This window comes from Eleutherodactylus coqui, chromosome 2 (genome assembly GCF_035609145.1).
Source record: "Eleutherodactylus coqui strain aEleCoq1 chromosome 2, aEleCoq1.hap1, whole genome shotgun sequence".
NCBI lineage: Eukaryota > Metazoa > Chordata > Amphibia > Anura > Eleutherodactylidae > Eleutherodactylus > Eleutherodactylus coqui.
In genome coordinates, this window is record NC_089838.1 from 205,690,709 (window position 1) to 205,713,301 (window position 22,593).

The following is a 22,593-nucleotide window of genomic DNA, read 5'->3' on the forward strand; positions in this document are numbered from 1 at the left end:
TGTATATAATGTAGTGAGAGGACTGACTGGCGACTAATTCTCTAACTTGAAAACATAAAATTTGGCGCGAGCTTTCTTTAGGTCCTAAATAGGAAAAGTAAATCAGTCAAAACTCTGTTATTAAATCCTAATTGCAAAAGTATTGGCATCCCTATGTAATGTAACTTCCCCGGTGTCGTACAAGCGTGAAATTTGGCGCGAAAATTATTTAGGTCCTAAGTGAGGAGAGTGGGAGGGGTGGCACATTCTGCAGAGGGACATTGATACATGCAGTCTGAGGAGAATCTAACGCTCCTCTGTGTGTACATATTTTGTTCCTCTAAAGTAACCTTGACTTCATAAAATTTTCCACGTAAACACCTGCATCAAATTAACTTGGGCGAAGCCGGGTATAGCAGCTAGTACACTATATAGACAAAAGTATTTGGACACTGCAGAAAAGTAGCAAATATGCCAATACTGAGTTTGCCGAATGGTATGCTGGTAAGGGCATGGGTAAAATAAAAAGCTGCTCATTTTGTAATATCTATTCATTCATCTGATTGAACACTTGTGGGATGAACTGGAGCGACGGGTACGACACCGCCACCTACGCCTATCCTCGCAACAATCTCTTCCCACAGCCTGGCATGAGGAATGGCAGCTATTCCTGCCCAGACGTAGAGATCTTGTGGAAAGTATGCCACGACGTTCTGCCGCTACAAAGCAAGCAAAAGAAGGGCCGACACCTTACTAAATAGAATAATAAAGCACTTTTTCTGAAAAACATGCAGTGTCCAAATACTTTTGTCAATATGGTGTTTAGCAAAGGGCTATCTATCTATCATCTCATGAGGGGGTGTACTTAAAAATATCTTTAAAAAAAAGTTTTATTCAGTAAATGCTTTTTAAATTGATTCAGATATAAATAAGAGAAAATGATTTTACAGTAAAATATAAGTAAGTTTGAATGTACATGTTGACTCATACTTATGATCAATACACTTTAATTGTATACAATTGTATAATACTTTTTAGAATTGTGTAAATGTTGTTTCTTTTAGGTAGCCACAATATCCCTGAAGACAAACTGTTATCCTTATTTATATATTATTCTGAAAGATGTGCAATGAAATGGGTGTTCCTGAACTTAATAACTCATGTGATAACATAAGGAAGCATTGCATGCCATTATAAATATTGGATATATGGCTTTATGCATTAGACATTTAACTTTTTTTTTTTTTAACTTTAAATTTACAGGTGGTAGAGCGACTCTTTTCTCTCCTTTCAGACTGTATGTGGGAAACGCCCATTGCTCAGGCTAAACATTCTCATCAATTGAAGGAAAAAGAGCAAGAAACTAAACTGCAGGTAATTTAGATTGACTTTTGAAAATCGTAAATTCTAAAGCTTTATTATACGAAATAGCATCAGTCAATATCATTACTTCCCATACAGAAGATGGGGGAGCTGGAAGAGGAGGAGGAAGACCTTCCTATTCAAGAGGTTTCATTTGATCCTGAAAAAGCCCAGTGTTGCCTTGTGGAAAATGGACAAATTCTAACTCATGGAAGTGGTGGTAAAGGGTATGGCCTGGCTTCAACTGGCGTGACATCAGGTTGCTATCAGTGGAAGGTATGATAATTTAAATATTATAAGTGTATAAATCTACCATGAATATATACAGTACAAATATGTATGAAGAATAAAAAAAGGGTTAAAGACAACTTAAAGGGGTATTGCCATCACAGACTTTATGGCATATCCACAGATTATGCTATACAAGTCTTATACGGTGGTGGTTGTTAAAGTGATATTAATTCCAAGGCGCTGGAGAATAGGATTAAATTACATTGCTCTCATTAAATTAAATTGCAGATACTCCTACATATATAGCCACATATATATCCATTAAATAACTAGTAAACTGATACAGAGGCAGAGAGGAAGGGCTTACAGTATACAGGGGAAAGGGAGGAGATGAGAGATGAGGGGTAGAAGCTGTTCATCTTGTGGTGGTAGCAGGGTCACAGTAGGTTGTAGGCTTGTCTGAAGAGGTGGGTTTTCAGGTTCCTTTGGAAAATTTCCCAGGTGGTTGAGGTTGGTGGCACATAGAAAACTTGGAGAATGCGAGAAGCAGACTAAAAGAGATAAGAGGAGGAAGTCTTGCAAGGATTGGAGATTACATGTGGGGAGGTATTGGGAGATTAGCTCAGAGATTTAATCATGGGACAGGCTGTGGGACAGCTTTGTATGTCATAGATAATTTCAACGGGATTGGCAGTTCAAGTTCATTACTTGAAGTGAGGGGATTGACAGAGGGGAGAGTCGGGAGAGTAACAGGGAAGAAGATGGTTGAACTGGGCAGTAGAGTTGAGGATTGATTGGAGGGGAGCATAGGAATTGGAAGGGAGGCCACAGAGGAGGATATTGCAATAGTCCAGACTGGAAAAGATGAGGGCATGCCCTAGCGTTTTTGACTTTGGGGTTGAGGAAAGATCGTATCCAAGAGATGTTTTTGAGCTGGAGGCAGCATGAGGTGGCGAGGGCTTGTATGTGTGATTTAAAGGAGAGGGCAGAGTTAAATGTAACACCGAAACACCAGACTTGTGGAACTGGTGAAAGTGTAGAACCACTGAAAAGTGATAGATCGGTGGGAGTGTAGAGTGAGGTGAAGGGTAGATGAGGAGTTCAGTTTTTTTTTCCATGCTAAGTTTTAGAAAGGGGAAGAGAAGAAAAGGGATATGCTGATAGGCACTCTGAGATTCTGGATAGCAGAGAGGTAACATCTGGGTCAGAGAGGTAGATTCAAGTGTTAGGATAAAGGTAGTACTGAAAGCCATGGGTATAGATGGAGAAGAGTTTAGGGATGCTAGTAACAGCCGTAGAAGACACCGACAGAGAGAGGATGAGGTAAGGATGTGGCGTGTGACTGGGGCCCACTTCTGTCTCAAGACTTGACCTCACTGGCCAGGCTGCATGCTATGAACATGGGTGATCAGGAATACCAAACAGCAAGTTGGGGGATGGGGAGGAAGTGAAGTAAATCGGGGTTATGAAAACCTCTTAGCACGGTGAGCCTACACTATTTCCACAGCTCAAGATTTACAGAAACAGCATGACTCGCAGTGTTCCCACTTCTGTGGGAGTTACAGAAATGGCATAAAACGGCTCGCTCAGCTATTTTCAGACTCCCAACCGCTGCATAGAGAGAGGTATTGCCATCTCAGCTATGATTGACTGAGATGAGAAAACTCCTTTTTAAAGGTGCAATAAAATGGGAAGAAGAAAGTCCTGGAAATGCATCTTCTGTGGTGGTTTCTGATATTTTCCTCCTGAGGGAATTACAGATTTCTGCATTTCTTAATTTTGTCTGTTTTCCACAGTTGCAAGCCACCATTGTTCGATTTGCATTTGTAACTTCCTAGAAATGTTTCAGTGGTGTTGTATCTTTACCGTTCACGTTTGATTCATGCTATGAAATTTAGCTTAAGTAGTAATATTTCACTACAAGATTTTAAATAATTAACCAGCCTAAGCAAGATGATCTTACAGAGTTTTCTTCCCTAGTTTTATATTGTGAAAGAAAATCGTGGCAATGAAGGTACCTGTGTTGGTGTTTCCCGATGGCCTGTGCATGACTTCAATCACCGAACCACCTTAGATATGTGGCTGTACCGAGCATACAGTGGGAACCTGTATCACAATGGGGAGCAGACTCTGACCTTACCTAGCTTTACTCAAGGAGACTTTATCACTTGTGTCCTTGACATGGAAGCTCGTACCGTGTCATTTGGTAAAAACGGAGAGGTGAGATAAAGCTGTTATTGCTTTTGTATTATCTGTGATTTAAAAACAAATCCATCTTTTCTTTGCTACAGCTACATTTTTATAAATGACTAAGGCCTCCTGCACACAGACAGAAATTCCGCGGCGGGATTTCCCACAGAATTTCCGTCCATGGAATCTGCCATAGGATTGCGTTAGAAAACGCAATCCTAGGCAGACGGCCGCGATTTGTCCGCGCGAAATCACGCGCAGCAAACAAATCGCGGCATGCTCTATTTTTGTGCGGGGCTCGCAGAGCCCCACACAGAAATGTCACTCACCAGCAGCTGGCTCCGCTCTGTGCATGTGCCGGCTGGCCGACAGCCGGCACATCAAAGAGCTGGTGCCGCGGGAGAGGTGAGTGCTGCGCTGGTCCCTGCAGGGGCTCGGCTTGGGTCAGGTTCCGCTGCTAGAATTCTCGCAGCGGGATCCGACCCGGCTGTCTACAGGCGGCCTAATGGAGGTTTCACACGGGCAAGAAAATTACGCAATTTTCGCCTGATGTGTTAGTAAAAAAGCAGATTATGAAACCAATGATTTTCAATGGTTTCCTTCCCATCTGCGATGTTTTTACTCATGCAATGTTCATAAAACAAAAAATTGTAGCACGCTTTATCGTTTTGTGATGCATGTTTTTTTTTTTGTTTTTTTTTTAAATCTCTTATTTTCCCCCATGGAGCCTTCTTTCTATCGCAATGCAACATATTGCAGGTGGCAGCGATGCAATATTCTCCAAAACATGCATCGCTGACGCTCAAAAATCACAGGAACAAAGAAGCGATTTTTGCAGTGATTTTCTCTCGGCAAAATCGCGATCAGCCGTGTGAAACTAGCCTAGCTCTGTGAATTTTATGCATTTTTTTTTTCTTTAATCACAGGAGCCTAAGCTGGCGTTTGAAGACATTGATGCAGCAGAGCTGTACCCCTGTGTAATGTTTTACAGTAGTAATCCTGGAGAGAAGGTACATTTTTATTACTACTTGCTTTTGTTTTCAACCTTAAGCACACAATTTAAATATGAGAGGTTAATGAATTGGTTATATTCAGCAAAGGAATTTTCATGTTTTAGGTAAAGATTTGTGATATGCAAATGAGAGGCACTCCAAGAGATTTATTGCCAGGGGATCCTATCTGTAGTCCTGTAGCCACTGTCCTGGCTGAGTCAAGTGTGCAGCTTCTCCGAATATTACACCGCACCGATCGTTGGACCCACTGCATTAATAAAAAAATGGTTGAGCGTTTGCAGAAAATCAAAGGTTGCCTAAGAGAAGCAGGCGCTAAGTTAAAGAAAAGTCGGTCAGTCCAGAGTAGAGAAGAGCATGAAACCCGTGATGAGAAAGAGGAAGAGAAGGGGAAGCATGCAAGGCACGGATTGGCAGAGCTGGGTGAAACTCAACTGAAGACTCTGTGTGTGGAAGTGTGGCCTGTTTTGGCTGTCATTGGAGGAGTGGACACAGGACTGAGGGTGGGTGGCAGATGTGTCCATAAACAGACGGGTCGTCATGCTACTCTGTTGGGTGTAGTAAAAGAAGGCAGTACGTCTGCAAAAGTTCAGTGGGACGAGGCAGAGATCACGATCAGGTATGAACATGGCTATTCTGCTTTAAAGTACTTCTACTATATGTTTCATCTTTTTCACTAAGAAAAAAAAATGGAGATTTATTGATTTATTTTTTTAAATGCCTTTTGGTTAGTAGGTCATAAACTTTTATAAAATTGTGTCCCACTCCTGAGACACCCAACATTCTATTTACCACGTAGTGCTATTACATGGAAAGTAAAGTATTACACATTTCCTATTGAAATAGATGGGGCTGTCTGTGGAACACAGACATGTTGGGTCATTCATAGTGACAGGTGATCTTTGCAGCTGCTCTTGTCTTCTGCCAATAGAGGAGCCTCAAATGGGAAAACTGTTAATTTATTAACTCAGGATTCCTTCTGAGTTGAGACAACCTATTTTTGAAGTCCTTTTTATTGCTTTTGTTGGAAATTAATATATCAAGTGTCTAAATACATCTTCCTTAGCTTGTCTAACTAGTAAGTAAATGCTTTAAGTCTGCTCTGTATCCATACCATACTGCACATGAGGTTTCTATGTCCTCTAGTTAAGGTGGCCATATGTTTCCAATAGCTGTTAACCAGATGATAAACTATCACCTCCTACAGAAACTTGCTTCATTTGGCACAATTGTACATGATAATGTAAAGGGAATAAGTCATCAGAAAATGACCTAAAGGCCCATTTAGACGGGACGAATGTTGGGCAAACTATGGCCGACGCTCGTCCCCACACATACGCTGTCATGCTGCTGCACAGGAGCTAGTATCGCTGGCTCACAGTGGGGCGGCTACAGGAGATTTCACTCCTCGCGCTCCCCCGCCCCTCTCCATTCACTTAAAGGGGTTGTCCCGCGCCGAAACGGGTTTTTTTTTTTTTTTTTAAACCCCCCCCCCCCCCGTTCGGCGCGAGACAACCCCGATGCAGGGGTTAAAAAAACCACCCGCACAGCGCTTACCTGAATCCCGGCGGTCCGGCGTCTTCATACTCACCTGCTGAAGATGGCCGCCGGGATCCTCTGTCTTCATGGACCGCAGGGCTTCTGTGCGGTCCATTGCCGATTCCAGCCTCCTGATTGGCTGGAATCGGCACGTGACGGGGCGGAGCTACACGGAGCCCCATTCAGAAAAGAAGAAGACCCGGACTGCGCAAGCGCGGCTAATTTGGCCATCGGAGGGCGAAAATTAGTCGGCACCATGGAGACGAGGACGCCAGCAACGGAGCAGGTAAGTATAAGGCCTCATGTCCACGGGGAAAATCAGATCCGCTGCAGATTCTACATGTAGAATCTGCAGCGGGTCCCTCCTGCCCCGCGGACATGAGCGCCGAAAATAAGAATTTAAAAGTATTTACCATCCGGCGCGGGCGGAGAACATCAGCTGTTCCTCACGGCCGGATCTTCATCTTCGGCCGGCGGATGAATTCCTGACGCCGGCGGCACGTCGCCGGCACGTCGCCGACGTGCCGCGCGCATGCGCCGGGCACATCCGCCGAGCCGAAGCAAGGAAGATGCGGCCGTGAGGAACAGCTGACCTTCCCCGCCCGCGCCGGATGGTAAATACTTTAAATTCCTATTTTAGGTCTCCCGCGGATCCGGACGGCTTCCATAGGCTTCAATAGAAGCCCGCGGGAGCCGTCCCCGCGGGAGACCCGCACGAAAATGGAGCATGGTCCGGATTTTTCCATGCTCCATTTTTTTTTAAATCCCTTTTATTGACGATCCGCGGGTATTTATCTACCCGCGGGTGGTCAATGCATCCCTATGGGATGCGGATCCGCACGCGGGAGATCCGCTGCGGATCCTAAATCATATTTTGCCCGTGGACATGAGCCCTTAAACTTTTTATAACTTCTGTATGGCTCATAATTAATGCACAATGTACATTACAAAGTGCATTATTATGGCCATACAGAAGTGTATAGACCCACTTGCTGCCTCGGGACAACCCCTTTAACATAGAGGCTGTTCAGTACTGCAGATGCCCAGTCCCCCTGCTGGCCGCTCTGTGAGCGAGCCAGCGCTTCTAGCTTCCGTGCAACGGGGATCGAGGACACAGGGACGAGTGTCTGGCATCGTTTGCCCGACATTCTTCCCGTCTAAATGGACCTTTATGTAGAAAGCAAGTTTTTGTGTTTAGATATTTTAGAGTAATTTTTGATTTATTGTTTGTTTCTTGTTTTTATTATTTATAAGGTTATGATCTGCATTAGGATTTTTTTTTATTCTAATTTTGACCTCAGATTTAAAAAAAAAAAAAGTAGGGAAAAAAAACTAACATCCTGCAGTTTTCACATTGACCACTTCAGACCACTCTCACATGGAACATTTTTGCTGCAATATACGCAGCACTAAATCTCCATGGATTTCAATGGGGCTTCTCACATTAGTGTCTCTGCACCGCATATTTTATTCAAAATGCAAAATCACATGCAGCAGGTCTTATTTTTAGCATTTTTAGTGTGTAGTTCAGGCATAAATCGCCCATTGAAATGAATGAGGTGTGTAAAGAAAAAACAACTCCCCCTCCCCCCCCCCCAAAAAAAGGGGGAAAAAACGCAGTTAATACGCAATTGCTAATGCAGAATAAAGCTGCATTAAGAAAACCCTTTTTGTTTTTTTACATACAGCCATGTGAAAGTGGCCTAAGATGAATAATAGTCTGGCATTTCCTGTTCTGTAGATTGAACTTTTCAGCAGTCATCTCATTATCACAGGCAGGGTTACAATGAAAGGTAAAATCTATATATAGAGATCTCAGGATCCAATAATCACAATAGGTGATGGTCACAACCCACCTCCTCTCCCTCCCTGTACAAAGATCTTTACACATGTCACCTAGCATGCCCAGAACAGTCCCATAGAATTCAGTGTCCCTTCCTGTCTATTGGGTCATTCCATGCCAAGTGGACCAGTGGTCCCCACTCGGCCATCTCCGATTTTGCTGAAAATTTATAAGGATGTACATGTATGTTTGAAACGAGGTTCTGTAAAGTTCTAGGGCCAGATATCAAATACCTGGGACACTGTTGCCCTTTCACTGGAGGTCCCAATGAGCGCGCGGCTTCAGCTACGAGGATTTTGCAAACTTAAGCCATACTTTGGTTAAATATATCTCAAAACCAAAAACCATTGGTAATTTGTGCTTTGACCAGTACACCAAACAGCTATATGGCTTTGCACTGCTGCAATATCACGGTCAAAGCATATGTATTTGTGAAGATATTCACACCCACATATGATGAAAAATGTTAAATGATCAAATCTGACCTATTTTTAAGGTCAAATATCTAAAAAAGGGTACCCCTCAAATCTATTTATTTTGATATCAGTCGAAAGAGCAAATTTTTCTCTACAAGGATCATCATGTTATTTTTTGGAGTCTTTCAGTTTAAGAAAAGAAAAATGCCACTGAACATGGCGTTTTTAAACATACGCAATGAATGATAAATGCACTATTCAAACCCTTGCGTTGGTCCATGGTGGTTATACCACTACCAATTCCCTAAGAATTGGTATTATAATCCTATTAAGAATTGTAATAATGCCAAATCTTTTGAGAATTGGCAGCCCCATCGCCTAGGGGCCACGCCCGATAGCCGTGCAAGGCCAGCCACGGGCGGTCTCTTTATCACAGGTTCCGAAGCCTGAGGGTGGGTGTCTTAGCCTAGGATCCCAAGCCTAATATTGGGTCTCTTTTGTTGGTTCCCAAGCCATAATGTTCAGTCTAAGTGGTCTGGAACTGTTGCTGAATTTGCAACATAATTGGCTCCAAGAAGCTGTATTGTCGTCCCATTGCTGTTGCAGCTGGTGCTGGCAGTATTGCAATGATTGACTGCTCAGGAATCCAGCAGGTATCATTTCTCACCGGCCAGTGAAAGAAGCTAGCTGGTCCATGAGGATGCATGAAATTTATTAATGCATCATGGTCGTCGACTGAAATTTCAGAAATATTTCCAATCCACCAGTTGTTATCGTAAATGCAGGCAATGTATTGCCCTGGCTGGAGGTTTGCAATTGGCACAAAAGGCATTTCTGATCTGACAGATCGATCTACATGGGCAATGAAAGATGATGTGTCATTTGACTCTCATCTATGGAATTCGTCATATCCACTACTTCAGCGATGGATCTGCAGCCCAGTACAAAAATTTCAAAAATTTTCTCAACTTGTGCCACCATAATGCTGATTTCAATATCAGTGCTGAATGGAATTTTTTTGGTACCAGTCATGGAAAGTCGCCCTGTGATGGGATTGGAGGGACAGCAAAGAGGTTGGCAGCTCGTGCCAGTCTTCAACGCCCAACTGAAAACCAAATACTGACCCCGGTGGATTTATTCAACTTTTGCAATGAGCAACTGCATGGAATCAAGTTTTTGTTTGTTCCAAAAGAAAAAATTGATGAAATACGGGTAGTTCAAGAAGAACGGTTCAAAGATGGACATACAATTGCTGGAACACGAGAAAATCACCAGTTTGTGCCAATTGATGACAAAAAGATTCGCATTTCAAGGGTGTCAAATGACACATCATCTTTCATTGCCCATGTAGATCGATCTGTCAGATCAGAAATGCCTTTTGTGCCAATTGCAAACCTCCAGCCAGGGCAATACATTGCCTGCATTTACGATAACAACTGGTGGATTGGAAATATTTCTGAAATTTCAGTCGACGACCATGATGCATTAATAAATTTCATGCATCCTCATGGACCAGCTAGCTTCTTTCACTGGCCTGTGAGAAATGATACCTGCTGGATTCCTGAGCAGTCAATCATTGCAATACTGCCAGCACCAGCTGCAACAGCAATGGGACGACAATACAGCTTCTTGGAGCCAATTATGTTGCAAATTCAGCAACAGTTCCAGACCACTTAGACTGAACATTATGGCTTGGGAACCAACAAAAGAGACCCAATATTAGGCTTGGGATCCTAGGCTAAGACACCCACCCTCAGGCTTCGGAACCTGTGATAAAGAGACCGCCCGTGGCTGGCCTTGCACGGCTATCGGGCGTGGCCCCTAGGCGATGGGGCTGCCAATTCTCAAAAGATTTGGCATTATTACAATTCTTAATAGGATTATAATACCAATTCTTAGGGAATTGGTAGTGGTATAACCACCATGGACCAACGCAAGGGTTTGAATAGTGCATTTATCATTCATTGCGTATGTTTAAAAACGCCATGTTCAGTGGCATTTTTCTTTTCTTAAACTGAAAGACTCCAAAAAATAAAATGATGATCCTTGTAGAGAAAAATTTGCTCTTTCGACTGATATCAAAATAAATAGATTTGAGGGGTACCCTTTTTTAGATATTTGACCTTAAAAATAGGTCAGATTTGATCATTTAACATTTTTCATCATATGTGGGTGTGAATATCTTCACAAATACATATGCTTTGACCGTGATATTGCAGCAGTGCAAAGCCATGTAGCTGTTTGGTGTACAGAGCAAAGCACCGGTTACAAGTCGTTTTTGGTCTTGAGCTATACTTGGCCAAAGTTTGGTGTAAATGTCATGCGGCGTGATTTTCAAGCTACTTTGACACAAAATTGTGGCCGATATATTCTTTTGTGATAGCCGGTACTAATTTTTTTGTGTTCACCAGCAAAAGTTGAGCTAGTATGTCCAATTTCAGCATCATAGCCAGTATATTTCTATAATGCCTATGTGCCAAAGTTTGCAAAATCCTTGTAGCTGAAGCCGCGAGCTCAGTGGGACCTCCAGTGTAAAGGCGACAGTGCCACAGGTATTTAAGATCTGGAGCTAAAACTTCACAGAACCTCGTTTCAAACATATACATATATCTGAGTAAATTTTCAGCAAAATCGGAGACGGTCGAGTGGGGACGATTTTGAAAATTGGTCCAATTGATTCGGAACCTGTGATAAAGAGACCGCCCGTGGCTGGCCTTGCACGGCTATCGGGCGTGGCCCCTAGGCGATGGGGCTGCCAATTCTCAAAAGATTTGGCATTATTACAATTCTTAATAGGATTATAATACCAATTCTTAGGGAATTGGTAGTGGTATAACCAATTTTAATGTGTCTTTGGCCCATGAGCTCTGCTGTAAAGTATCTCTAAATGCTGTTAACTGCAGCTCGGGCATAGATTGCTACCCCCATAGACATGTACAGAAAATAGAATAAAAAAAAAATCTGCAATTAGAAAAAATCTGTATCTGGTTTTAGTTATTAAAAAATAGAATCTATGAGGTACGTTTTCTTTAAAAGCACTGGGACAAACCACTAATGGACACCCATGATGCTGCTTATCTCCAGGGGGGGGAGACAGGTTCCAACAGGTTGGAATCCAGGCTTTCATATCAGAGATCTTTGTCATTTACCCGACTATTTTAAATAAGTGACACAGCCCTTTTCCACATGAATGTCCTTCATGGAGTCCCCTCTCCGATTAGTCACAGTGCAGGGCCGCTGACATAGAATATTGAAACGAGTTGCCAACTGCAGGTTGCGTCATCGGCTAGGGGTCTCAGAAGCTGGACCCCCAATGGTGTGATGGCAGACTAACCAGCGTTTGCACTTTACCGGTCTTCAGTCACGTTGCCATTTCCTGTGCTTTCTATTGTCGTATAGACATTACAAATAATGTCTATTTGAGACATTACATGTTTGTATGGCTTTTGTCCTATAGAAGTGACTCTCCTGCGACCACAGAGCCCGTTCAGTAGTTGTTACATGGTATTTTTCCCATAAATAAATGAGATACGGTTGCTGTTCTGTTCTTGCAAACCAGCTGAACTAAGGATGGCCATATAAATTACATATTTATATGGCCATCCTCAGTTCACCTGGTTTGCATAATTTTTATTTAAAGTCTTATTCATTACACCGTGTCCCAACTCCATGTGTCTTAAGTCAGTATAGTTCCATCCTTACGTCTTCAATGTCTTTCCTTTCACCCTTCTTAATAACTCATGAGTCTGTCCTGCGCTGCTGATGCTGTATTTTTTTAAATCTCTGCTGTTCTTATTTCCGAGTCACAAATATACTTATTTATGAAAACTACTTCTAAGAAAAGTGACCGTTTTCGCCATAGCAGCCATTTGATTTTAGTGGCTTTTTTTTTTGTGCATGTATGTGTGCTAGCTGAACCATGAGCCCCATAAGCAGAATGGCTGCTATGTTTGACTCTTCACTTTCTATGCTAGCTTTCCTAAATAAGACCCTATATTGCACATGAATGCTCGCTGTCATTTACTTGACAATTATCAACATTATTTCCTGTACTCTCCTCTTGTCTGTCCCTCACTTGCCTTTTCCTGTGTCGTTCTGATTTTTTTTCTCAACCAAAGCTTCCCAACTTTTTGGTCGCCTAGTGACACTCCTCTCTACAATCTGGAGCCCTGTGACCCCCCTCCCTTCGATGTGGCTCGTTTCCGTGGGCTGACTTCCTCTACACTACTTGACCTTACATACCTGACAGGCATCCATGAAGATCCTGGCAAATCTGGTGCTAAACGCCATGAAAAGAAACACCGTCATGAATCGGAAGAGAAAGGAGACCCTGAGCAGAAGGCTGACTGTGAACCTGCAGACCGAGCGACGGAGGAAAAAACCATAAGCAACATGGCTTCTAAATCTGAAAATGAATCTATTACGCTTCTGAGTGAAACGGCAGCCATTGATCAACATCATTCTGTTGATGGGAAACGTAAAAGTCATGACCATATCTCACGAAGCCATGATGTTGCCCAATCTGAAATTAGAGCCGTTCAGTTATCCTACATAAATTTAGGAGCTATGAAATCCTTGGGGGCGCTGCTAAGCTGCAGTAAATATGCCGAGCTGCTGCTTATTCCAAAGGTGCTGGCAGAAAATGGGCACAATTCAGATTGTGCGAGCTCCCCTGTTGTACATGAGGATGTGGAAATGAGAGCTGCCCTGCAATTTCTGATGCGTCACATGGTAAAGAGGGCGGTAATGAGATCACCCATTAAGAGGGCACTGGGACTGGCTGATTTGGAGAGAGCGCAATCTATGATTTACAAGCTGGTGGTTCATGGACTCCTGGAAGAGCAATTTGGCAGCAGGATTAGACAAGGTATACCATAAAAATTCATACTGAAATATTGTTCCATTGACATCTTTTTAGGGTGGATTCACACTAGTGTTCAATCTCTGGTTTAGGTTTTTGTCTGTCTGTTCCGTTTTTGGAGCAGAGGGACAGAATTGAAAGGGAATTAAGCAGATCTGTTTAAGTAAAACAAATTGTACGTTTTGCAGCTTTCTCTTTTGCTTTCTGTTTTAAAAAATCCCATTGAAATCAATGGTGATTAAAAACTGATTATTTCCCTTTTTATTCTGCCTCTCTGCTCCAAAAACTAAAAAGTGAGATGAACTTGAGATGAAACGCTAGCGTGAATCTACCCTTATTTAGCAATACATTTATTTTTTTACCCTTTTTTTTGTGCTACATGGTTTTGGAACATTTTAACTGGCCCTCTAGCAATAACTGCACATGTGCACTTGTAAAATAGAGCTACATTGCAAGCAATCAAACTGGATCCGTTAGCTTCCATTTGCATCAGTTATGATCTGTTTCTATCATTTTGTTTTTGCCGTTCTGATTGCTTGTTTGCATCCTTTTTTTTTTTTCCTTTGTTTTGCAAAGAAAAAAAAAGATCGACCCACTAGTTAGAGATAAAAGAAAGCCGATGTGAACCCAGACTAAGTTAGATGTATTCATTTGTATCCCTCATTAACAGTTGGAATTTTGAAGTCCCTAAACCTTTTCTATTGATTTTTATCTTGATTTTCACTTCTAAGAATTTTCAAAAAATTATTTAAAACTTTATGTAAAGTTTTAAGCTGGCCATATTTTTTTTGCTTTTTGAGTGTCACAATTGTTGCACTTGATCCATTATGGTGCTAGAAAGTACACATCCTGCTTTTGAGATAAAACAACGTTTTGCAACAAGCATAATTTTCTTTGAACAAACTATTATGACTATTGCAGATGCAATTTATACAGTTTTAGCTATCAGGTCTCAGTAGTGAAATATATTAGGATGCAAATTTGCTTGTAGCCTAGACCTCAATACAGATAGGAATATTGTGTATCTGAAAATCAAGAGGGGTTATAAAATCCCTTAACTTTTTGTGAATTTTAACCATGTATTTTAAATTGCTCTCCAACATTTGTGTTTTCCTAATACTTTCTGTTTATTTGTCTTGGGATTATTTTTTTGTTGGGTAATTATTCTTTTGTGCTTAATGTCTATTTTTTCTGCAGACATAGACCAACAAGCAGAGGATAATGACCAAGTGCATCAAGCACAAACACCAGTCACCACCAGCCCATCAGCATCCAGCACCACCTCTTTCATGAGCAGCTCACTTGAGGACACTACTACCGCCACCACTCCAGTCACTGACACTGAAACAGTGCCAGCATCCGAGTCTCCTGGAGTCATGCCTCTTAGCTTGCTGAGGTACCATATAAACTCTCTTATGTCGTACTGTTTGCTTTTTTTTTCTTTGACAATTTTTCCAAGTGGTGCAAGAATGCCAAGAAGCTTTAACACAGTTAAACATGCTGATTATGAGCAGTGTAAATGGCTCTCCACTTTGGTGTCACATTGCTGCATACTGCATGTTTTGCATAACCTTTACACTACAAAATATAGTAGTCCTTCTCTGCACATTGTGTCCAGGTCATATAGCTTGTTTATTACCTCGTATAGTAAGCAGAAAGCAATTTAAGCGGTTTCCAAAGTTACTACTTATACAACAAATCCCATTTTCTACATAACCACATTTGTGGTGTGACTTTGGACACTTTGGTAGAAAGCCTGATGTTTGCATTGAATGTTTTGTAGGTATTTAAGTGCTTTTGGCTATGACATGTTGCTAGTAATACGGTGGGCATTATGAAAGTACATAATCACTATTGCCTCAATCTTGCCAGAAAATAGTTATCAGTTACTTTGTAAATCTAAATTACTTTTTCGGTTGCTTAGAGGACAGGCTGACAGGTTCCTTTTCTAACTAAACTGTGTACATGGGTGTCTATAAAGGCCATATAGATTAACGTAGTGCCTTGGGATTCACACTATGTTCAGCCAAGTGGAATAAATAGGCATTGGAAAAATTTTATGCGGATTTCAATGAAAGTCGTGGCAGAAATCCATGCTTATAATGCAGATTTCTTCCCTCAATTTGCATTTGTAGAAGCTGTGGATTCTGTGCCAAGAAGTAAGTTATTTCTTTTTTCCGTGACGTGGATTAAAAATCTCCATAGTAAGAACCTCCTTTTATATAGACCTATTATAATTAACATTACACTTTTTATGAGTCAGATTTTGCGTCAAATTTGCCATGTAAGCACAGCTATCCACAGAGCACTGTAAATGAAACGTTAAAGCTTAAAGAGTTACTTTATTTTCATTGCCAACATTATATACACAAAGGCGTATCCAGTTGGATACAATGTAAATTATCAAACAAACAAACAGAATGGCCAATATATTTATAACTATGTTTTTGGAGTTTGGGAGGTAACCAGAGTCCCTGCAGGAAATCCACGCCAAACGTAATGAGAACATACAAACATCATGTAGAATGTTGCCCTTGGCAGGATGTGAACAAAGGTTCCCAGTGCAGTAAGGCAGCCTTGCTAGAGCCACCATTGGAAATCTTCTATTTCATCCACCTTTTTCAGTATCTTACATTTTTCATTTAGGCAAATGTTTTCAAGCTACCCAACAACAACAGTGCTGCCCACACGTCGTGCACAGACCCCTCCAATCACATCATTACCCACATCACCCACTGATGAAGTTGGAAGAAGGCAGAGTCTAACATCTCCTGACTCTCAGCCATCAAGGCACACCAACCGTACTGGTGAGTGTACAAATTACCAAAACTTGCAAGTAAATTTTAAAATAATATAGAAAAAAATATATATAATATATCTGTCTGTCCTATACAAGTATGTGGGAGAACGTGTGCATGGGACTGTAAGAAGAATTAGATTTTCAGTGCCATGTGCGATCTTGTGCAGCAGGCATCACAGGAACCAGGGGGCAGGCAAGTCTTGAAAAAGATATATAATTGAATATAATATAATTTGTGCAAGGGTCTTCTCCACAATCTCCTCTGATTCTCCCTTTACACGTCACTCGCTGGAGGCGCATATTAGCGTCATACCAAAACCGGGCAAGGGCCATACGGTCTCCACCAATTATAGACCAATATCATTAATAAATGTGGATGTAAAATTCTTCTCAAAAATTCTGGCTTAACAGACTAACTCCATACATGCCCTCCATTATCCATACTGACCAGGTGGGCTTTGTTAAGGGTAGAGAAGCCAGAGACAATATTATTAAAATCATACTAGTAACATCTAAGGTAAGATGTGCCTACTATCCGTTGATGCTGAAAAAGCCTTCCACAGGGTACATTGGTGGTTCCTGACTGAGACGTTGAAACAGATTGTGTTGGGCCCCAACTTTCTAGCCAGGGTACTTTCCCTGTACACTTCTCCCACAGCTAAAGCCAGAGTAAATGGCAGACTGCCATCCTCAATTAGTATTAAAAATGGTACCAGACAGGGTTGCCCCCTGTCCCCGGAACAACACGACTAATAAGGGAGTACAAATAGGCAGTGCTCATTCATTACAAGTTGGTGTTATGTGCAGATGATCTTTTGCTGTATATTACTAAGCCGCGTACTACTCGTGTAGTACTCGTGTGGTGCAGAGTGTAAGCTCTTGCTCACTACCTGAAGGTTTGCAAGTTCAATCCCCGAATGGTTCAGTGTTGCAGAACACTTTCCGTTTAAATGGGAAAAAGTGGCTATACAATATCTGGGAGTTTGTATCCCTGATGACCCATCTAAATTGCTCCCTTAGAAATTATATGACGCTCTTAGAACGAACGCTGAAAGACCTGCCCACATATGCTGCCCGGGATTTATCCTGGTTCGGATAAACACAATTAAAATGGACATACTCCCGAGGTTCCTATACCTTTTTCAGGTGATTCCCCATCTCCCCTCCGATACAATTCTTTAATAGACTCGAAGCGGCCGTGATCACGTTTGTGTGGGGTAGACGTAGACTTCAACTGGGAAGTCTGTACTTTGTCATTTCCCAAAATTAGGGGAGGGGTAGGGTTACCAAACTTCAGGCAATACCACGGAGCAGCAGTTTTAATGCATCTGATAGACTGGCAATTTTACGCTACTAGGAAACAATGGGTGGTCCTGGAGCAAGAAGAATGTTCAATCCGTATAAATCTTGTCCCGTGGATTAGAGCCTGTGACAGGGCTCAAGTCATTTCTCCTAACTTTCTACTGCAGGAGACACTGAGAACACGGTCCAAAAATGGAGTCTGTCAGGGAAGGACAGCCTGCTCACCCCCATATTTCACAAATCGGCCTTTCCACCGGGCAAGATTAGAGATAGGTTCATGGGTTGGGAGGCACAGGAAGGCACACGGATACACCATATTATTAATGGGGCATCATTGCCAACTTTTTAGGAACTTAGGGATAAACTTGGAGGACTGGACCACTGCTGGTTTGAATATTTCCAGTTGAACTCATTCCTCACTGCATGTGGAGTTGACTGCTCCTTTGAGAGGGCGTTAACACCATTTGAAAAGTTATTGTACTTGCAATATAAACTGGCACATGTAGTTTCCCTGATATACAACCTTTTGATACTGGAAAACTGCGATGTGGACCCTGGTTTTAAGCTGGCCTGGGAAGATGACCGGGAGGGCTGCGATATCCACCGGGGATTGGCAGAAGGCATGCCTGTTTACACATAAGTGGTCTATTGCACGCGCCGCCCATGAAGAAAGTTACAAGATCTTGTCAAGGTGGTATAGATACCCAGCTCGTTTGCACCACATTTTCCCTTCGGTATCGGACTGGTGTTGACGCTGTGGGACTGACAGGGGCGCTATGATCCATGTACGGTGGAGCTGTGACCAGGTGAAACCCTTCTGGGACAAGGTATTCGCAATATACAATTTGATGAGTAGGAAGGCAATTCAAAACACCCCACAAATAGCATTACTCTCTATTCTGCCAGGCTCAATCGGAGCTCAGAAAAGGGGACTGCTTAGGTTTTGTCTGGCAGCTGCGAGGGTGGTGATCCCACGACATTGGTGAACGGCTCACGTCCCTTCCATGAGTAGGCAGCAGGAAATGGCGCAGTTATGCTGCATGGAAGAATTCTGTGCTGAACGTAACAGAGAGATGGAGAAATTTCTAATAATGTGGCAGCCTTGGTTGGACTTTGTGTCCTCTGCGGAGTTTGAGACCCTGTTCTCCTAAATTTTTATAAATCCCGATAGCTCAAGAAAAGTATAGCTTAGGTTAAGATGATCTACAAATTTTGTAGACCTGTCGGACTGACCTTAGGATAGTTATACCTGTTCCTTTTACCCCTCCCCCACCCCTACCCATTCCCCTTGTTATTTTATTCTACTTCAGTAATATATATGTATGTGTTTCTTTTTGTTTTTTTCTGTTCTCTCTCCAATATCAAACTTTGGTTCTTTATAGGTTACCCCCCACCCCTTCCCCCCTTTATATTTCCTATATCTGCTTATTTGCTTCTCTGGTCGCTGGATTTTTGGTACCAGAGAGTTGAGGTCCTGTTAATGGGACACCGTTATATGTCCCTCCATCCCCCCCCTCCTTCTTTTTTTTTTCGCTTTCTTCGTTCCTGTGTCTCCTTCAGTTGTTTTGGAGTTTAGTCCAATATAATGTGCCAAGAAGAAGAAGCCGGCGCTGACAATGGTTAATTCTTGTGAGACCGATTGATGTGCTAGAGACAATCCATTGATTGGTGAGGCAATGGAGATTTTTGTATAAAGGCTGAGCTCTGTCAGTTAGGTTTTTGTAATCTACTTTAACATATATGTCCTGATTTTACATGTGGTCCTGTGAGACATGATTTGTCTGTTCTTTGAAAACCAAAGTTTTTTTCAATAAAAAGATTGAACATAAAAATAATTTGTCTTCACAGCTCTTTCAGATCCCAGTAGCCGCCTTTCTACATCACCCCCACCTCCCGCTGTGGTGGTTCCTTTACTAGAAATGGGCTTCTCCATAGGACAAATCAAGAAGGCCATGGAAGCAACTGGTACTTGTCTTGTACATGTCCTCTATGTGGCATATTATATATTGCTGATCCCTTTTATATGACGAAGTATCCATATTAATTTGGATTTTTCGTTACCACTGACAGATCTTGTCGCTATTGGGGCACAAATGTTCGATTTATTCATTTAAGAAAATTCTGTATACATAGTTTGCACTGTAATTTGTGATAAAGGAGTTAACCAGTAATAAACTTTTTCTGTATAGCTGCTTTCCCTCCTGCACAAACCTTAAAATAATACTCTTCTCAATTGATCCACATTGCTCTTGTTTCAGCATTGCTCAATCCCCACTTTTGTCTCCTTCCTGCTTCAGTGATGTCACTGACACCAAAGACGTGTCTGCTACAGTTAATTAGTAGCCAAAGTAAGTTGGTGCCAGTGATGTCAATGGTGCAACGGGGATTCCACAACTACCAAACAGTAACGTTTGTGGATCAGGTGAGTTGGGTATGACTATGTTGTAGTAATAATATAAATGTGTTTCTTATATTAGCCTAGGCAAATAAATATATATAACAAGCTCAATATTATACCCTGGTATGTACAAGTAAAGGTTGAAGCTCCCACGTACGGTTCCCAGAGCTAGCTATCAAGGGGAGGAACTTCTTATCTCTGACTGCATATTTTTGGTCAAGATTGGAATATTAATAAGGTCTATGCTACTTGGGTATAATTACATGTTCACATCGTGACATACACCTGGGGGTCAACATATGTTAATCATTAGCATCATTACATACTAGGCCAATCATGAGTTGTTATGATGTTGGGGGGAGGGCGTGCATGTAATTGGTGCGTCATATTTAGTATATCTGTATTGTACTTCCTTTAAATAAAGCAGAAGAGTATTGGGGGCTGACAGATAACATCCGTGAGTTCAAATATATATATTCATGCATGAAGCTTCTCATTATAACCAATCTGGAGCAAACCCGTGAAATCTGGAATATGATTTATTCCAATAACAACTACTTTTAGCTTTGTGCTGCAGACTGAGCAACTTTACAAGAGTTTTGTGCCTGGACAACCCCTATTTAAGTTCTATTTTAAACTATTCTACAGGGTGAGCACAAAAACTGTCTAATATATTTCTGTTGGAAGAAGGCCTGCTTTTGTTCTCACCCTTTATAATGTTGACGGTAAAAGCCTCATATTCATAAGAGTTATTGCCATCACAGAACTACATTCCCGAAGACATCTAATGTGTATACTTTGATTTCTTATGTAATTTCTTTAGGCGCTCGAGAGGCTGACCCCCAGAATATCACTGTGTTGGCAATGTGGATGATAGAACATCCAGATGATGAGGAGAGATACTCTGGTAGAACCAGCGAACAGTGCCAGGGGGCAGCTATTACAGGTGCAGGGGGTAAATCCAGTGATGTATTCACGGGAGATATTACCTCCTCAGACACCCCAGAGTTAGAAGAATGCTTTTGTGAAAGGTTAGTTTTGTACGAATAATAAAATTGCTGAAAAATAATTTTTATGCATGAATACTTGGCTGTATTTTTACAGTGAGTTGTTTTTTTTTAATTGGGTGGGGGTTAAAACACTACAGAAGTTAGTTGAAAGTCCTATAAAAAGGCATAAAAATATATAGATAGTTTTAATTTGTGGCGTGGGTTTTTCTTAATGCAGTTTTCAACACAGAAAGTGAAGACTTTAAAGGGCACAGTGAAAGAGCGGAGGGGAAAATGGGTAACAAAAACACAGACCTAAAGTGGGCTGAGTAATTTATACATCAAAATGGTACAAAAAGAAGCTAATGAACCATATTAGTATTGGGAAAAAATAGTTATGATAGAAACAGAATGGGACAGAATGATTGCAATACTCAGGCTTGTGCCCAGAAAGAAGAGTTAGGAGTAGGATATCAGGAAGAGGACCCACAAAGGAGCCACCAGTGAAGGTTTATAACAGGAAGATCTGATGGTCAAACGGCAGCAGCAGAGAGCTTGAAGTCAATGTCGACCTTAGGGTCGAGAGTGCAGACTGGCAAAATGGTGGGTAAGTTAGGCTTCTCTTACACAAGCGTTTTTATTTTTTGTTTTTGTAGAGCACTGTGTGTGTATCTCCTGCGCAGGAGCACCCAAACAAGTACACTCTGAATTGTGTACTTGCGCACCGACAATCCCCATACCCCTTCTTGGAGTGTGTGCGTGGGTTATACACACCAAGATAGTACATGTTATGATGTTTTTTTCCTTTAGTACAGTGTGTGAGAGACCCAATTGAAAGTCAATGTGACGATTGGTACTGTGCAATACGTGGTAACATGCGAGAGAGCCCTTAGAGAAAGTGTAGTTATGTGCCTAATGGTTGAAAACTGATCCTTTCCCACCAGGTGTTTTATATAGAGGCTTCAGGGTGAGAGTAGTTTACTCCTCCATGCTTCAAACTTCTGTTTTGTCTTCAGCATGTACTTTTAAAATGTTGCTCAATAACTGTGTGAAGGAGGCTGTAAAGTCATATCTAATTATGTCCTATACTATTGTAGTCCAGACAGCATGGAACAAGCAGAAAACGCTGGAGCAAGTAGTGGGCAGCAGACCAGAGGCAGGTCCACTGTAACCAGGAGGCAAAAGTTTGATCTGGCAGCAAGAACACTATTGGCAAGGGCTGGTATGTTATCGGATAAGTTTAAAGTCAACCTATTTTGAAGGATACTAGCCTATATTTTAATATATATGCAGAAATGTACTTTGGGCCTATTTTCTACCAGAATGAAACTTTCTCTTCCCTTTTGGCAAGGTTTTAAAAAAATTACTTAAGTAGGCCATGAGACTTGGGGGAAGGAAGGGGTGAGAATAAGATAAAATAATGTGTCGTATATTCCCATTTCGCTGCAACCACCAGGATGGAGCTTGGCTCCGAACCCAGTGATTTAACCCTTTTAGATGCCGTAGTCTATGCTGGCAGTAGTGGCATCCAGAGGAGATGGAGAGGGCACTCTCCTTCTCCACACTATATAGGCAAAATAAATAGAGTGCTTCTTTAAATGCTATGGATATGCAACATAAAGCAACAAGTAGAATGAATAAAAAGTCCCATAAGTAATGCTACCGTAAACCTC

General features: G+C 41.7%; 1 protein-coding gene across 7 annotated transcripts in view; it reads left to right on the forward strand.

Moving 5' to 3' along the window:
• The window catches only part of HERC1 (HECT and RLD domain containing E3 ubiquitin protein ligase family member 1), a 138,312-nt gene that overhangs the window by 78,334 nt on the left and 37,385 nt on the right, over positions 1-22,593 (forward strand). For 5 of the 7 annotated variants that reach the window (XR_010790360.1, XM_066592289.1, XM_066592291.1 and 2 more), the window contains 11 exons: positions 1,243-1,353; positions 1,441-1,617; positions 3,553-3,792; positions 4,689-4,772; positions 4,880-5,391; positions 12,689-13,437; positions 14,629-14,827; positions 16,078-16,238; positions 19,382-19,498; positions 20,755-20,962; positions 22,018-22,142. Coding sequence is in view for 6 of the 7 variants with exons in the window: in XM_066592289.1 (XP_066448386.1) it covers positions 1,243-1,353; positions 1,441-1,617; positions 3,553-3,792; positions 4,689-4,772; positions 4,880-5,391; positions 12,689-13,437; positions 14,629-14,827; positions 16,078-16,238; positions 19,382-19,498; positions 20,755-20,962; positions 22,018-22,142 (2,683 nt within the window). In the remaining variant the exon portion in view is untranslated. The remainder of the gene's footprint in view (positions 1-1,242; positions 1,354-1,440; positions 1,618-3,552; positions 3,793-4,688; positions 4,773-4,879; positions 5,392-12,688; positions 13,438-14,628; positions 14,828-16,077; positions 16,239-19,381; positions 19,499-20,754; positions 20,963-22,017; positions 22,143-22,593) is intronic. The other 2 variants (XM_066592294.1, XM_066592290.1) reach the window with 2 other exon arrangements.